The 17,794-nt window shown below is 40.6% G+C and overlaps 2 protein-coding genes and 1 long non-coding RNA gene across 6 annotated transcripts in view; 2 read left to right on the top strand and 1 right to left on the bottom strand.

The window, feature by feature from the left end:
* Positions 1-17,007, top strand: part of mtcl3b (MTCL family member 3b) — a 30,117-nt gene extending 13,110 nt beyond the window's left edge. Inside the window, exon 7 of one of the 3 annotated variants that reach the window (XM_087305266.1) lies at positions 16,382-17,007. In XM_087305266.1, coding sequence (XP_087161392.1) covers positions 16,382-16,390 — 9 coding nt within the window. In that variant the 3' untranslated portion in view covers positions 16,391-17,007. Of the gene's footprint in view, positions 1-1,576; positions 3,584-16,381 lie in introns of those variants that run through there. The other 2 variants (XM_087305265.1, NM_001245958.2) reach the window with 2 other exon arrangements.
* Positions 1,710-16,283, top strand: LOC143528988 (uncharacterized 143528988). Of its 2 annotated transcripts, none has more exons than XM_087305019.1 (6): positions 1,710-2,150; positions 7,182-7,411; positions 9,934-10,332; positions 10,489-10,556; positions 11,742-12,606; positions 15,201-16,283. In XM_087305019.1, the coding sequence occupies exons 2-6, from the start codon at positions 7,268-7,270 to the stop codon at positions 15,390-15,392; spliced, it is 1,668 nt and encodes a 555-aa protein (XP_087161145.1). In that variant the 5' UTR covers positions 1,710-2,150; positions 7,182-7,267; the 3' UTR covers positions 15,393-16,283. The 2 variants fall into 2 exon arrangements, with proteins under 2 accessions (XP_087161145.1, NP_001430435.1); NM_001443506.1 differs by lacking the exon at positions 1,710-2,150 and adding an exon at positions 5,882-6,158 and having other exon boundaries at positions 15,201-16,282.
* Positions 5,062-9,909, bottom strand: LOC147831363 (uncharacterized). The gene is made up of 3 exons (XR_015524096.1): positions 8,642-9,909; positions 8,173-8,572; positions 5,062-8,111 (listed from the first exon to the last, which is right to left on the bottom strand). It is a non-coding gene; the product is annotated as an uncharacterized LOC147831363 (long non-coding RNA).
* Positions 17,008-17,794: the final 787 nt, after the last annotated feature.

Genomic DNA, 17,794 nt, shown 5'->3' on the forward strand with positions numbered 1-17,794 from the left:
CCAAAATTATTTCCGCAAGATGGACCCACAGCAGAGTCCTTTGTTTGTAGGTCTCTACTTTGTTTTATTACTAATAGACATATGGGAAATTTCAGAGACATCATTATAGAAACGTCAGCAGGTTAGAGCTGGTTACTAAATTTCATAACTCAGGCTCATTCTGAAAATGTTTCTGGAGACCAAGAATTATGTAGCCGAAGGTACATACAGGTACAGCGAACGCTACGGGGCGGTTTGTCGCCATTCATTTTGGCGCTTACCGGCTGACTGCTTACCTTCATGTGGATGGCTTTCCCGCTGCAACCAGTTTATCCAGTTAGCTCATCGTATACGTTGCCGGACTTGAGACGCAGAGAGGAGCTGACCACGACACCGATGATGATCAGGGTTTGAGTCCGGGGAAGAGCGTTTCCAGATATCAGATAAGACAAAAACAGAATCCAAAAAATAATCAGACAAGAATCACCAAAAATCAGACAAGGGCTTTTTTTTTCTGGACAGCTTTTGTAAATTTTTGGTTGGGTTTAGTAAAGTAAGCAGGTGGGCGGTGGGTCAATTGGTAAAATTGGTTGGGTTCAGGGAAGGAGGAGGGTGGGTCAGCCGATTGGCCGGTCGCCCAGTCAATCATTCAGCCAGTTGGACAGACGGTCATTCAACAGCAGCCTCTGGTGGGTTCACATGGGAACAGCACGGGCACAAACGGCACTCGTGAGAGGCATTTGAGATGCGAAAAAGAGCACAGCTTCTCACTGATTCGCGTAAACAAAAACTGCAAAAATAAAGTACCTCCCGGGACTTATTTCACGGTTTCCAGAAACGTCCACAGGGCTACATTTTCAGAATGAGCCTTGGTTAAAATCTCAATATGTATGTGGTCCTTCAGGATTTGAGTCTGAGACCACTGTCCTAAAGCCTTCCCTGCTGGAAAATCCAGCTGAAACCAGCCTAGGCTGGTTGGCTGGTTTTAGCTGGTCAACCAGGCTGGTTTTAGAGGGGTTTTGGCCACTTCCAGGCTGGTTTCCAGCCATTTCCAGCTAAAACCAGCTTGACCAGCCGAGCAGGCTGGGAGCCCAGCCAAAACCAGCTATGTCCAGCTTAAACCAGGCTGGTCAAGCTGGTTTTAGCTGGATTTAGCTGGTTATTTTCCAGCCTGACCAGCTAAGACCAGAGTGGAAATGACTGGAAACCAGCCTGAAAGTGGCCAAAACCCCTCTAAAACCAGCCTGGTTAACCAGCTAAAACCAGCCAACCAGCCTAGGCTGGTTTAAGCTGGATTTTTTTAGCAGGGTAATGGACAATGCAGACCTTTATTTAAATTCAGCATTTAAAAAGAGAATTAAATTACAATGCACTGCAAACTAGCACCACATATTTCAAGGTTTATTTCCTGACTGCTTGAACATTTAACAAAGTAACAGAATAGTTTTATAACTTGCCAAGAATTGTAAACTATGCAAATAGAAAATGTTAATGGCCATAATGTCTGAACCTTTTTCTCTTTCTTTCTGATCCTGTCTTCCCACGCACCCTTGTTTTTTAATGCATGTTTGTTAATCCTGTCGATTATTCACCCCAGATGTTTCAGCCCATCATTTTATTCATCCTCATCCTAGTGTTGTTCTCCTCGCTCTCTTATGCCACCATTTTTAAACTTGTATTTCTTTTTACCCTCTTTTTTGTCCTGTGATTACCATCCTTCCACTCATTAGCATAGTTTCGCCCTTTGTTTTCGTTTGTTTGTCAATGTTGTGTATGTCACCATGGTCGAAGAATCTCAGGATGGTCACTTTCCAAGCACAGACAGCACGCTTAAGCACAGAAGACTGCATAAATGCTGGAGACTGTTTTACCCAAATCACATATATATGGCTGCCGTTGGAAGGTACATTATCAAGAGTTTTATTTTTGCAACTAAAGACTACTATACAACATCAGAATATCTGCGTTTGTGAAGACATCAAGACCCTTAAACCTCTGGAAACGGCATTACCAAGAAGGCATTTATTCAGAACTATGGCTACAAGTCACAATGATGCTTGCTGTGCAACCAAAGATTTTGCAATGGAACAGTTAAGAAACCATTTTAGGGTATATCAGCCAGAATTCCAGTCACATCAGCTGGAATGACCGCCTGTCAGAAGCATGCAAAGGTGAGTAACTAATGAAAAGTGTTGTTGTTTTTTTATCTTTCGAGTGAGATGCTAATTTAGCAAATTTAGCTAATTAGGCTAAAAGTGCTCCCGCCAGAGCAGGAGATCGGCTTAATGGATTTTAAAACAAGGTAAAACACAACTGTTTAACTCTAGATGAGTTGTAAAATGGACCTACTTTCAAAAAAAAGTTAGCATTGGACTGAAGAAGCAGGAATCTTGGACTGATTTTCAAGAACAACGATGTTGCATCAACAGATATAGAATACAGATTATATAAGGTTGCAACTTGAACCTGAACCAAAATGTTGCACATAAATATTCATGTGACATGCTAAAGAACAGCTGTGGCTTGCTTGTGGATGGAGTCCAAAGCTTTACCTTAAGTGATTTTGTACATGATATTAGTATGCACAAATTACCTTCTCTATTGCACCAGAGCAGGATCAGTCTACTGCTGAACGTGCTCCTCATGCCTGCAAGCATGTCACAGAGCGGTTGGGATATATTGCCCCATGATGATCAGCAGTTTGAACATCAGAGCTATTTATGAGTTTATTCAGATTGATGGCATCTTCAATCTCAGTCTTAGAAGACGGATTTGAGCCTTCTTAAGTAATTGGCAGATGGAAATCCATAATGAAAATCTGTGGAAACACTGAATTACAATTTATTGTGATTACAAATATTTGTTTTGGGAGATAACACTAAAAAATAATCATATTTTTTAGAGCAGGTTTCTTTTAGGGAATGTTTAGGGAAACTTGCCAGCTAAAAGAACACTGCGTTTCTTATATTTCATAGTTTTTAATGATCTAAGTGTATTGGCTGCTTCCGAAATCGCATACTTCCATAATTCTTTCTAAAAACAGTATGTGAGAAGAGTAGTATGTCCAAATCCCTATCTGCACCACTGCCTCGCCCTATAATCATTTAGTGAGGGAAAATTAAATTGAGAAAAGATTTTGGGGTGGTATGAGATGAATTTCTTTGCGACTTAACATGCTTAATGTAATTATACCTTTTACTACTTCATACTATTTCAGTTGTGTTCAGAACTGCGAAACTGTATTTTTTGAAGCATGTTGATATCTTTATGAAAAAATATCTTTAATTTGTTGATTGAAATATTTTCCACATTTTATCACTTGCCTGTTATAAAATATAGTTGGATTGAAGGGGGCCGCACAAAAGTTGAAGCCGCATACCCATCAGTAAATGTGCAGTTGCGCCCCTGACTGTTTTTCAACTGTGAGCGTACAGTGCACACATGCAAAAACGCGAGGCGCAGCAGGCGGTTAAAACGTGAGGCACGCAGGGCGCATAAGCAGGATGCAAAATGCTCATGGCCATTAGTAAATCATTCAGTTCGATTCGTAAATCGTTAGTTCAATCAATCGTTTAGTGTAATCGGCCCCTAAAGGGACTAAACCAAAGAAAATTAATGAAAAAATGCAATATATACAATAATAATCTATTTATTATGGACCCACCGATCACTAAAGCAGTCTTTAAAAAAAGAAATAAATAACTGTACAATTCATTTTAGACAAGCTTTTAGTTGGTCAATAAAAAAGCAACATGTCAACAATGTGCCTTAAAACACTTTTTCAGACCAGCATGGGTTGTTGCTAGAGCGGATACGTTTGCGGCCAGAAGTTAACAAGAATTATTTCTATTAGTTATTAAATTTCTCATTTGTTGTATTTTATTAACGTCTACCCCCACCCCAACCCTAAAACAAACCGTCACAGTAATTTAAAAACAGTTGTTGTATCGAGTATTAGTTATGTTATCTATTAAATTACTCAATAAAATGTATTTTTAAAGGGCCATGACACCCCCACTTTCAGTTTAAGTCTACTTCAGAATTTTTTCAAAAGATGCATGATTAATGGGCGTGGAGCTCAGCGAGCATAGGGCAGGAGTGGGCGTGGCCAGCAGGGGAGAGAACAACTGCTGTTGACACTTAGCTCACAAAATGAGACACAAACCGTGAGGAGACGCATGAGTTTATAGTTCACAAAGTTAAAATGCAAAGAAATAAACAGTAATTTAATGCCCTGCAACATTTGTTATTCGTAATATTATATACACATAACCATAATTTATATCATTATAAAGATAAGTGTGTTCATGTAAACAATATAAATGAGGATTCTCCCTCAATCCCCGGGTCTATTATAGATCTGAATGCAGACTCAGTGCAGCAGGTCTCCTGACCTGCCTATTTTAACCATTAGCCCTGCTGGTAATCTGGAGGATTTAGGCAAACACAGCAGCACAGTGATGTGTCTGAATGTGAACGAACTCCTGATAAAAGTCAACGTCCGCCATTTTCCAATTCTCGCACTGCTCTCCCGACAAAAATGTTTGCAGCACACACACAGCTTTGCTGTATGATCGGCCCAGACAAGATCGCGGGGAAAAAACATGCAACAAACCCCGTGGATCATGGAAACAAACACATACGAGCCTTCATGAACGGCTACAGCGTGCCGTGGGTCCGTGACTCCGTGTCTCACAGCTTGCTTGAAACTGGCAGGTCTGTCTTGCCTTCGGAAAGCATGTGCTCTCATGAATAATTAAGCAGCCGGCTCTTCTCATAGGATAAGAAAACTCCGCTATGAATAATAATGAGAAACCGACGCGTCATCATTGCACTTGCAGTACTGCGCCACGTCGCCGATTTTGATCCCGCCTCAAAAATCATTTTAAACCCGGAAGCTGAAATGAGCTGACAAAAGCTCAAAATTATCCAGTTTTCCCCACAATTAAAGCTGACAGGTGCTAACATTGTCTTAACTGATGCTCAACACACACAAATCTGTTAATATATAAAAAAAAGTTCTCCAGGGTGTCCTGAACCTTTAACACCCTTTAACCCCACCCCAACCCTAAACCCAACCCTCACAGTACTGTAAAAATATTAATTATTGTAATACAGTGTCATAAAAAAATACTGCTTTATTAATGTGCATATTGCACTTCCGGCCTGCCGCATACCCGATCTAGACTTTACCACCAGCATGCCCATAGGCTATGCAAATGCAAATTAAACAATGTGGCTCAGGATGTAAAACTTGACATCTGGCCCGGCAGAAACTAGCAATAAAAACTTGCGTGAGACTTGCGCCATATTGTGCCAAGTCCCACAGTCTCTCCATCTCAGTGGCTTTTGCTTTGTTGTTTTCTTCCTGCATTATTGTGCCCGGAAACTATTTGAGTCAGCGGCCAATATTAGGGCTGAACCATCGGCCGTCTGTTTATTGCGCAACAGCCTCATGCGTCAAATAAATACAAGTGTGAGGCGTCCATTAGGAACCGCGGACAGCACACTTAGTATCTGCTAATTCCGTCGGTGGTATCTTAAAAATAAAATGAACAGTGTTTTGAGAGTCACAAATAGCGCAGTTGCCTGTTGGCATTAGAGGTTGAAACAACTGGAAAAGGAGTCACAAGACCACAATCTGCCAAGCCCTAAAAGCAGACTAGCAACAAGGCAGTTTGACAGAGATAGGGGAGAACTGGGCATTTTAAAATAGACATGTAAACACTCTCCTTCTGCCTTTGTAATTTTAACCTAGAATGTCAGTGACGTCGGTCTCCTGCATGGAGACCATGAATGCTGGAATAAATCTGACATTATGACACCGGACACCTGGCAGGTCTGACGTCGCAGGGGTAAATACTTTAGTGACTATAAAGCCCCAGGGCCCTCTCAGGACTACAGTTGTTTACCCCCGAGCTCCGGACAGGGCCATAGGGCCGGACAGAGGAAACATTTAGGATCTAATACACAGGATTTTTAACATCACGCTGTGGGGTACGAACATCAGTGGTCTTTCCACAGTTACACGCAGGAGCAGTCAAAGGGGAGGTGGTACTGAAACAGGAGTGATCTTCATACATGCGACAAATCTGTACGTGAACAACATACGTACGTTCTGGAGCAGCTGTTTCAGAGCATCGCAAGTTTCTGGAGGAACCAATAATAAGATCTAACTGGTAAGGATTGAGAAAGCACGTAGGCAAGAACAGAAACCTCTACTTTTAAATCTCTTAAAGTATGAAATAATTGCTAATAACTCTTTTGAAGCTACAGTATTTCACTTTTCTGTGATATTTAACTTGGGTTGACGTTATTAGATCTCCTAACATGAAGAGTCTTAACATCCTTACAGCTTACACTATGTATTTAGGTTACTACCTCTTGTGAATAATTGATGGAACGGTCACTTAAATATCGTTGGTAATAGTACTATTTTAATCAGTTACATTTGTGTTCAATAACAATACATGCTTGTTGTAAAGAAAACACATACCAACCCTTTATGTTTTAAAGCTTATGATGTATATCGCATGGTGTATAAATAGTCTCCGTCCTTACATCATCTGGCTGTTCATTGCGGAAATTCAATGCCTTAAACTGGGTGTCAAGTTCCCTTATACCTGTCGTAAATCAAAGCTGTGCTGCAGAAAATCTCAGTGACGTTACCATGGAAAGGATGCTACTATTTTAAGCTTACCCAAGCGGGTAAAACTTCCCGCAACTGTTTGGAACTTTCACCTCATCCTTAGCCCAAAAGAAATGGTAAATCTCTAGACTAAGTGTTTTTAAATCTTGCAAGGGGAAACCGTTTACTCCTACCGTGCCCTTGATTAAGATAGATCAGGCTCTGGGGAGACTGAACATGATATAAAACTGACTTCAAAATCCCTGAAGTCCCTTTAGGTAATTTGAGCATGTCTAATGAAGTTGGTGTCTAAAGAACGTGCTGACAATTTTGACAGGTAAGAGCTACTTTGAAGGACAAGGAATGCATATAGAAAAGCGTCAAGAGTTTTAAAGCAGGTGTCCAGACCACACAGCTGGGATTTTGCTTCCTTCTACGAGTCTATCTGAAATGCAACAGAATAAGATTTAACTTGAAAAAACAAACTACAAAGCCACGGTGGAATCCCCCAGAAATACCGAACTACTCTCTGTTTCTGTTTCTCAGTGATGAATCTCTTTTTTTGTCTTTATAGAGGTCTTGGTGGACTTTCCAACGTGGTCACTCCAGTGACCTTTCAGAAATTGCTGCATAGGTTTCTGAGCGCTCATAGGCTAAAGAATGGCCACATTGGAATTGCACCGTGGGCTGGAGCCTGGGACTTGCGTGTGGGGTGGAGAGAGAGCTGACCTGCCTGACAATTTTGACTCAGAGATGCAGGAATGGGAAGATCAGCTACAGGATATGCAGAAGAAGATTGAAGAGGTGAGACAAACTTTCATCTGCAGTGATGCTAGACAAGATCGACTTCCATCCTTCTCTATATGTAGAGTCCTTATTTAAAAATGTCATTGACTATAAACACTGCATTTGTTTTTACTAGTTAAACAACTGAGTTTTCCCATTGCTGAATCCTTTCAGACGATCTCTGGGTCTGACAGGAGCAATATCAGCTTAGCTTAGCATAGATCATTGAATCAGATTAGACCATTAGCATCTCGTTCAAAAATGACCAGAGTGTTGATAATTTTCCTTTTAAAGATAGATAAATGGCTGAATCTGGTGGAACTGGTGGAACAGAGGCCAACTAATGGCGTGCTGTGCAGGTAAACCTCACTTCTCTAAACCTGACAAATGCTACAGGTCATGGTTTTTAGCCTTCTTGTTAGAGCAACCGACTCCCATGCGGAGTGTCGCCGGTTCAATCTCAGCTCGAGGCGAGTTGGGTGGTGCAAGACTGGCGGGGTTATATTGGTGCCATGAACTACATGGGAGTGAGGTTTAGGGGGGTGATTGTAACAGAGGCCAGCTAGTGAAGTGCTTTGCAGATAAACCCCATTCCTCTGAACCTGAAACGGTGCTCTAGCGACTAGGGCTGTACAATTAATCGAAATCCGATTTCGATTTTGGCTTTTAACGATTATGAAAAACCATTAATCGAGATAAACGATTATTCCATCACATACTGCCCCCTTTCCAGTTGTACACGTGTGAAAACTCTTTGCCTCTGCAAAGCTCAGTTCCACGTGAAAATGACTAAAAGCATGTGCTGTAATGTAACTTTTGCAGCACGGGATGCGCATCATTCATATTTTTAAAAGCGCAAAAGAGCACGTGCTGTTGTGTGTGTGCGCGCCGTGCTTAGCCTCGGACAGATAGCGTTTGTGTGTGTGTTTGCGCGCGTGCCGCGCTTAGCCTTGGACAGCAGAGCACACACACATCTCACGTGTCAGAGCGCAGTGTTTAGTGATTATTCATATTAACCCTCATTTGTGTAATAAAGAAACAAGTTGAGAATCAAAAGACACGAGAAAGAGAAACCATATCAGAGCCGCACTATTCTTAAAATGACAGGGTGCGGTATTCCTGCTGCTGCCGACTGTTTTTTTATTAATTAATAATAAAATTGAAAATACAGTGAAGATGCTTAAAGCACAGTTTTAACATAACAGATTTAATAACTCATTTCTAATAACTGATTTCTTTTATCTTTGCTATGACGACAGCACATTATATTTTACTAGATGTTTTTCAAGATACAAGTATTCAGCTTAAAGTGACATTCAAAGGCTTAATAAGGGTAAATAGACAAGTCATTGTATAACAGTAGTTTCTTCTGCAGACAATCAAACATATGTATTGCTTAAAGGGGCTAATAATATCGAGCTATTAAAATAGATTTCAAAATATTCAAACCTGCTTTTATTCTAGCTGAAACAAAACAAATAAGAAGAAAAAAATATTATAGGAAATACTGTGTAGAAATCCCTCCGTTAAACATCATTTGGGAAATATTTATATATAAAAATAAATTCACTGGAAGAGGAATATGTTTGACTTCAACTGATAATCGTTTTGAATAATCGTGATTACAATTATGACCAAAATAATCGTGATTATGATTTTTCCCATAATCGAGCAGCCCTACTAGCGACAGACACTAGAGACCATGGACTTTAGCCTACTTGCTAGAGCAACCGACTCCTATGCAGAGAGTTGCTGGTTCGATCCCAGCTCAAAGCGGGTTGGCTGGTGTAGGACTGGCACAATGATGTTAAACAGTGGTTGAAAATTTTGCAACCATGGAAATGATTCACAACTATTTTCAGGCACTTTCAGATGCTAATAGTCTTATTTAATTCAGTGATCTATGCTTAGCTAAAAGATCTACCGCCAAACCCAGAGATCATCTAATTGTATTCAATGGTTAAACTCGACTGTTTAATTCTAGGGGAGATGTAAAATGGGTCTATATTCCAAAACAGATCTAACATCAATGCAATTTTGTAAATACTACAGGCCACAGAGTTGTTGATGTTTTGATAGTGGCCGCTAAATAAGATTGCGTTTGACTGAAAGAATCCTGACCCCCTGTTGCCTAAATTGGCTGCATCTCTTGGATTTAATAATAGTTGCTTTGCTCTCCATCTGGAATCATGACTTTGACAGATGTTTACTAAACCCAAAGGGAAGTGTCAACAACCCAAGAACGTACACAAACTCTCTCTCACACACTAAAACACACAGAATGCCAAAGCATTCATGTTGAAATAGGCCAATCAAGTACGTTCCTATTGGTGGTTGAATTAACCCCTGGGCAAGTAACCCCCTTCCCTCTGTTTGACCCTTTTCTAATGGAGAAACCGCATGTTGTTTATTCATGCAGTAGATTATGCAAGTTGTATTTGCTGACTTGTGCATTACAGATATTTTTCTTTTATGTTGGTGAGCAAAGAAATCACACTTCCCCACTGCTTTGTCTCTAATATTGTGTATTTATATTTCAGTTGTATAATGAAGTGAAAGCCAGAAGAGAAGCCAGTGAGTCCAGCACAAACAACAAAAGTCTGGACATTACATTGCTACCAGTCAACTCTCAGTACAGCCAACAGGCCAATGGCTATCATGAAGCTCATGGTCACCCCAGCAACAATCTCATGATTCGTCGATGCAATGAAGTAAGAGCGGATCCTTCAGCTATGCAAAGCCTTGGGTTTCACCACTCCAGTGATTACTGTAATGGCTCCAATAATTACATGCTTGATTCCATGAGCAACGACAGCCATTATCCTGCCAGTTGTCACGATTATGCAAGGAAAGATGCCACCCTACAAATCCTTAATGGATACCTCCAAAAGGGCCAGTATTTTGGAAAGACCCTAGGAAACAATGGGGCTCAAAATGCAGTGAGTATTTTACGATTGATCAATCTCTCTGCATCAAGAGTATATTCTTGCATATATATATATATATATATATATATATATATATATATATATATATATATATATATATATATATTCACCTTACTTACCATTATAACCCCTCTTTTTTGCACTTAGAGCCCCAAGGTATATCCAGTTACAAACAGTTATCAAAATAACATGAAGACTAGTCCTGTGACAAACAGGTAAATCATTCTCCGAATCCAATACCAATTTGAATCTTGGTCTTGTTTCTAATCTAAATATCTAAAAATCTTAAATTTTGAGCATTTTCAAGACGAGTCAGATGCTTTGTTTTAAGTAATAATAAGTTAAAATTAAGTGTTTTTTTTTTTTAAACAAGCTCAATTATTTGCCAGTCGGAGGTAAGCAAAATTACCTTTGGAACAAATAAGAATATTTCACTTACCCCCCTGGCAGATTATCTTGCTTGTTTTAAGGAAAAACTCACTTAATTTCGACTTAGTATTTCTGAAAACGACACAATATTTTAAAATTGTCTAGAAAATCCTTCTTCATTTAAGATATTTGGACTACAACAGGGTTTTTCAAAGTCTAAGACAGTGGGCCTCCCTTTTGACACAACTTATCCATTGGTGCCCCCCTCCTCCCAAACACACACACACACATATGTGTATATATAAAGACACAGACAGATGTCAGACTGTTAACTCACTTTTATCATCTATTGCTTGAAAGTGCAATTATTTACAGAGTAATAAGAAGTATTTTAATATAACGTTTTTAAAACTAGGATGATTGTTCAATATGAATAGAACAGATCCAAGAACTGTCCATCCCAGTCAAAACAGTCGAAGTTTAGCGGGTCTCATGCTGTCATTAGCCAAAATATCTTGACAAACCACACATAAAGGTCATGGTTCATCAGCTGGTCCTGTCCACATAAATCCTAAACTCAAATACTGATCATCATATCGCCGTCTTTTGGGTTTAAGCCCTGAACTTGAAGGCTTTGAATCGGGGGGTCTCAGAAACCGATCCATTGTATTAGCAGGCATATACCTGTATTGGCGGGCTTGCCAAACAGAAGCGAATTCACAGCTATGGCCTTCTGGGTAAAAAAGGTTTTCTTATTTTTGACGTGTTAATTTTTTTAGCTTTGTTTAATTAAAACGTTTAAATATAATAAGAAATACATATAATAATTAAACTTAATAATTATATTTTTATTATATAATATTTTTTCCCGCACCTCCCCTGACATGCTCTGGCGCCCCCCAGGGCGCCACACTTTGAAAACCCCTGGACTAGAAACAAGACAAAAACTCTGCAAGAAACGCATGATTGTGGTGTTTCTTGCTTTTGGTGATGCTTATCTATAACTACTACTACTTGTTTTATCACTCCAGGACTGCCTCTTGTGTAATATCGGATGAGTTTGAGGAGGTTGAGAACAAGAAGAACAAGAAATCAAGTTGGGATGACTGCCAAACCCGCCATGTTAGCTGGAAAGAGCCTGTTTCATCAAATGACCTCCCACCCAAAACTTCCAAACTGTCAATCAAAAAGAGAGATGCTTCACCTGTAAGCTCTCGAACCGCTTACCAAGAATCACCACAGCAACCTGACAGAAAGTGCCTCTTGCTTGACAAGAAAGCTGAAAGCCCATCTGTGTTGCGCAAGTTTGGTGCCATGTTGCAGGAGAATGAAGGGAAAACCCTGATAGAGGATGGCCTTGTGACCAAAGTTGTCTCCAATGATCCTCCAAGGCACACAAACACTCCCATTTGCCAGAGCAAGTTTGACCCCAAGCGGGTATCCACACGTCCCGTGCAGAAATGCCTCACAGACTGTGATGTACTGGCAGCAAGACTGGAGCCCAGCCAGGAGCAGCCTCGGGCAGCTGGTCCTTCTAGAAACCTCCTGAATGGAGACAGAGACAGTGGGAGGGGTGGTTGTACTCTTGAACAGCATGGCCTGTCCTATAACTTAAGCCCATCACCGTCTCACCTTAAATCGGGTTATCAGAAGGTACCTCCAGGGTCTAAATCCCACAAAGCAGGCTTCCAAGGGGAGGATCTACTTTCTGAATACCAGATGGTGGAGAGCATTCTTAGAGCAGGATCTCAAAACTTAAGTAAGGTACAGGCAGGGATCGGTGTGGATAGAATGAGACAGGGAAGTGACAACTTGGAGCAACTTCTGGAAATGATGGAATTGGAGAACAACAGAAGTCAGAAGGCCACATTCGCCCCGCAAATGGACACAAAGCAGGTGAAGAGCTCATATAAATATTATCTACACACATACCAAATTACAGTGCAATATTAATCTTTGTCTAAATCATGATGCAATTATAACACATCACATGCTCTAAGCCAATGTCCTGAAGAAGGTCCTGAAGAACCAATTTCCCAAAGTGTTCAGTTAAGTGTTCCACCACACCAAGGGCCTGTACCATTAAGCCAGATTAGCTGGTTAACCAGTCAAGTTTCAGTTTTGTCTGCACCAATACTGGGTTAATTTAGCTTTGCATTGTAAGAGACCCTGGCAAGAAAGAATAATTAAAGATGACCTACCTTTATGGTACCTAAATTGCAGGTTTGGTGCAATGCACTAGGCATGGTTACCTTGAACCGAACCAGAAGTGCAGTTGTCCCCCCTCCACTTTCCTCTGAAATCCCGCACTAACACTGCATCTTTACATTCCGAGCCCAAGCACGCTTGCCTCATCAATAATACGACTGTTCAGTTTAACAGGAAGAGACGCGCTCTCGCTTAGCATAGTGGACATTGCTCTAGTTATATCGTTTAAGTCATTTGGGATGCAGTAACACACAGTCAAATATTTTGCCGAACAGATCCACAACTTTTGACTCTCATAGATTATCATAAAGATCCTTGTGCTGTACAAATTAGAAGGTTTGGCTGAAGGTGCAGCTTAAGTGCAGCGAGGGGTTTGCATCTTTAATAAATTATGACAGTTAGTGTTCATTAAAAAGTAAGAATGATTAATAAATCCTTATGAAAGTAGCGTTGCGTCTTCAGTTTCAGGATCAGGTACGCTTTGCACTCACACTACAAGCATACCGCACCAAAGCCCAACTGAACCACACTCTTCCAACCAGGCCAGGGCCAGCCCGCTGAACTGCGCCGATTCAGAGCATTCACACTTGTCAAATGAAAAGAGAAACACGCCTGGACATGGTTCAGTTATCATAGTGTAAGTGCACTCTAAAGCATTCAACTGTGTAGTGCAAGGGTGCTCAACCATGTTCCTGGAGATCTAACTTCTTGCAGAGTTTAGCTCAAGCCCCAACCAAACACAACTAAGCAGGATCTAAAGGAGGACTTGATAATTAAAGACAAGAGTGCTTGATCAAGATTACCGCTGAACTCTGCAGGAGCGTAGATTCCCAGGAACATGGTTGAACACCCCTGGTGTAGTATTCTGAGTTTAGTGTCATCTCAATTGGAACACTAACTTTTTACTAAACAGAAATTTAATCCGTTTCCCTGAAAATATTTGTCCGATCAGTGAAATAAAGTACAAAACTACCAAATAGTACCTGTGATGAGTACAACTGCATTCACCATTAAAAGGTAGCATAATCACTTACATAGAAGAATTTTGTTTGCACAATCCAAAATAAACAAAGTAATGCAACCTCAGTGCCCAGTAGCTCCACCCCTTCCTCTACTTAAAACTGTGAGTGATAAGTTCATGAAATGTTCACTATTCCACACTTCTGAAGACTGATTTATACTTCTGCGTTGAGTGATCATCGTAACCCATGGCGCATGCCTTGCTCGTAGTCGTGCAAGTGAGTTTTTATGTTCCTCTTTGTTGAGTTGTACGGATGTTTGTTTTTCTGAACACTACCTTAATGTACAAGTAGCTAAAACTTGCTTATTCAGAGGTATAAATTGGTGGATGAGCAACAACTTTAATCATAAGGTAAACAGAAAACAAAAGTTTCCATCTGGAGCTTCTTTATTGGACTCGATACTCTTGCGTCATCGGGCTCACAGCTCTCGGCACCACCTCTACCAAGCTGACCAATCACAGAGCTTGCACTACCCTGCTGAAAAATACAGCTTAAACCAGCCTAGGCTGGTTGGCTGGTTTTAGCTGGTCGCCCAGGATGGTTTTATAGGGGTTTTGACCATTTCCAGGCTGATTTCCAGCCTGGTCTTAGCTGGTCAGGCTGGAAAATGACCAGCTAAAACCAGCTTGACCAGCCTTGTTTAAGCTGGACATTTAAGCTAGTTTTGGCTGGGCTCCCAGCCTGGCTAGGCTGGTCAAGCTGGTTTTAGCTGGTCATCTCCCAGCCTGACCAGCTAAGACCAGGCTGGAAATAGCTGTAAACCAGCCTGGAAATGGCCAAAACCCCTCTAAAACAAGCCTGGTCGACCAGCTAAAACCACCCAACCAGCCTAGTCTGGTTTAAGCTGTTTTTTTCAGCAGGGTACACTTTGTGACGTGTAGTTACATCTTTTGAGAGGTGTGCGTCAGCCATGCCAAGGGCTTTAAGACCACGCGAAGACTGCGCCAGACCAAAGGCATGCACTTGATGCAGAAGTATAAATCAGCCTTGAGTGTACAAAATAGTGTAGAAAAGGGAGCAACAATGTGATTTGGGACACACCTCTTGATCTGACTAGGTTAGAACTCAACTCTGCAGGGTAATGTGTTCTCCAGGATTGAAACTGTGCTCTTTCCCATTCTCTGCTACATATTCAGTTTTTTCTAACTAACCAACAAATAAAAAAGGGCATAATATGTTGACACAAAAATCGAATATACTTAACTAATTGTTGATCATGTATCCATGAAGATACTTACATTAAAACTTGTTCCCTTCCAGGTCCAACGTGAGTCGTCTCCTGTCCACAGCAGTAGCAATTTTTCACGTCCTGCTCGACCAGCCAATCAGCGCCGTCCATCTAGATGGGCTAAACACAACCCACCATGCAAGATCATTCACACAAGCCCTGGCCTGAAAGCCAAACGGTTCTTGAATTCATATTCGCAGCACACAGAAACCATCATCATGTGACCGACCAGGATAGAACACACTTGAACGGACACTTCAAAGGACACTTAACGGAAGAGACAAACCTTTGACATTTGTAGAACACAATCGACTTTTTTATATATACAGAAGCATCACCACAATGTGATTTCAAAGAATCTTATTGCAGCCCACTCGGATGGCCCGTGGCGTTTTACTTAACTTCAAAAGGACGATGTTTTCATTCAACTCTGCGCTGTTTGAAGTGCTTTGGAAAGAAACTCCAGTGGAGATTCTCCGACCTGGTGAACTTCTGTGCCTATGAACCCTTCATTGCCTTTTCATTTCGTTCTGCCATTTCTCATTCGGTTTTGTATTCTTTTATTCTTCTTTTCTATTCTTCCTGAGTGCTTTGTGTACAGTGCATTTCATGCGGTGTCATGTAGGGCATTTTTGTAACCGTATACAGTGCGCATGTATGCTACACGCATAACATGTATTTGAACATACATGGCAACGACTTCTTGAGCCTTATCTATTATGCATTATCTGTACAGGTGTGTGCAAATGTTTTGATGTTCTGTCCATTTCGGTCCTGCATTAGTGCTTCATAATATTGACAAGTCATAATGGCTCATGATATTTTTATAAGCCTTATTTGACTGCGCCTGACGTGGGATGTAACTATGTAATTTTTCTTTTTTGCGGGAACATGTCTGTATTCTCCAGCCTTGTAAAAAAACAAACGCCAAATGAAGTGAATTAACCTTTCGACATCTGTGACAAGTATATGATTTCTTTTGACCATATTATAACGACGAAATGCTTTTGGAATGTTAATTTAATGTTGTGATATGATCCTTACAACAACAAAACAAGTGATGCTTTGTGTTTTCCCTTTCTCTGGATAATAAACACAAGTGCTTTGACAATTTAGCCCAATCTGAAATCTTGCTTTCTGGATTTAGCGCTGATTGCTAATGCTACCGCTAATCTTCCTTTTCTGCTTTGTGTGCTGTTACTTTTCCTTGCAGTCTGGCTAGCTGGTTTTCACCTGGTGGACAGACACACAACAAATCCGCCGACTCATGGAGTCTCCTGAGAGTCATAAAGACATAGGATTGGTTTCTATTGACTGGACCACATGACGGGAATGTGTTAGCATCCACTCTGAACACGGCGCTAACCACATGTTCCCACAACCATCCACAGTAACTGTTGCAATGGCATGCAGCATGTATTCTTCAAACTAAAACGTGGCAATTCCCGCTTCATCATTCTCTAAAAACCAACATAATGTGCTTCACGTCAACAGTAAAACAGCCTCTCTTTAATTAGCTCCTTGTTAAGCAGCATTAACATCGCTCTTGCCCTATGTTACTAAAAGCTATCAGGAAGCATCCTATTCCTCATTCAGAGTCCTAATGTAACCCACTCTTACTGAGCTTTGCTCTCTCTCTCTCCCGGTCACTCGACCCGCTGCTGAAATGTTGCACCTGTGCCTGAAATAGGAAGCGTGACGTTGTTTTGGTGCCAGAAATCTTAGACCCGTCAGTGGAGGGCTGAGGGGGGACTATGGTGTCCAGGGGCCATTTCTTTCTCCCTTACTCTGAATCTGTACATGTAAATGAGTAATAAAGGCTTTTCTGCATCATAATGAGTCCCTTGAAGCATGTTATGGTATCTTAATGAGATCTTTAGATGTTTATATATGACCATAAAACCACAAGAAGGGCAAATCTTTTAAAAATGAGTACTTTACTTCATCTGAAAGCAGATACATAAGCATTGCATTGATGTGATATATGATATTTGGCCAATCAACAAGTAATTAAACATCTGTAATCAGGGTTCTCAATATATATATATATATATATATATATATATATATATATATATATATATATATATATATATATATATATATATATATATATATTGAGAATTTTTTATTTAAGGATGTTCAAATTATGTGCTTTGCAAGTCATATTATAACTAAAAAGTAAGCTTTGACAGACTTACAGTAGGAAAATTACAAAATACCTTCAGGGAATATGATCTTTACTTAATAATCGCATGATTTTTGACCCACACAAGGATTTTTTTTAGCTATTCCCACAAACATACCAACATAAGATTTGTGATCCAGGATCACATATGAAGTCTGCACAATATATGTGCCATGATTTATTTTGATTAATCTGGAATTATTGTTTGTTGCACAACAGTGATAGTTCACCACTCACACATTGTGTGGTTCAAACTGCAGTCCCTCTGGTTTCCAGCTCTGAACTTAAAGGTCTAACTCAGGGGTGTCCAAACTCTGTCCTGGAGGGCTGGTGTCCTGCAGATCTTAGCTCCAACTTGCTTCAACACACCAGCAAGAATGTTTCTAGAAAGCCTGGTAAGAGCTTGATTAGCTAGGCCAGCTGTGTCTGATTGGGGTA

Source organism: Danio rerio, chromosome 23 (genome assembly GCF_052040795.2).
Source record: "Danio rerio strain M-AB ecotype USA chromosome 23, GRCz13ab, whole genome shotgun sequence".
Lineage (NCBI taxonomy): Eukaryota > Metazoa > Chordata > Actinopteri > Cypriniformes > Danionidae > Danio > Danio rerio.

Bases quoted from the DNA above. Each gene is read 5' to 3' on its own strand.
- LOC143528988 (XM_087305019.1), top strand. From the start codon at position 7,268: ATGGCCACATTGGAATTGCACCGTGGGCTGGAGCCTGGGACTTGCGTG. The intron at 10,333-10,488 runs GTGAGTATTTTA...TTTTGCACTTAG, and splicing joins ACAATGGGGCTCAAAATGCA to AGCCCCAAGGTATATCCAGT. The intron at 12,607-15,200 runs GTGAAGAGCTCA...GTTCCCTTCCAG, and splicing joins CGCAAATGGACACAAAGCAG to GTCCAACGTGAGTCGTCTCC.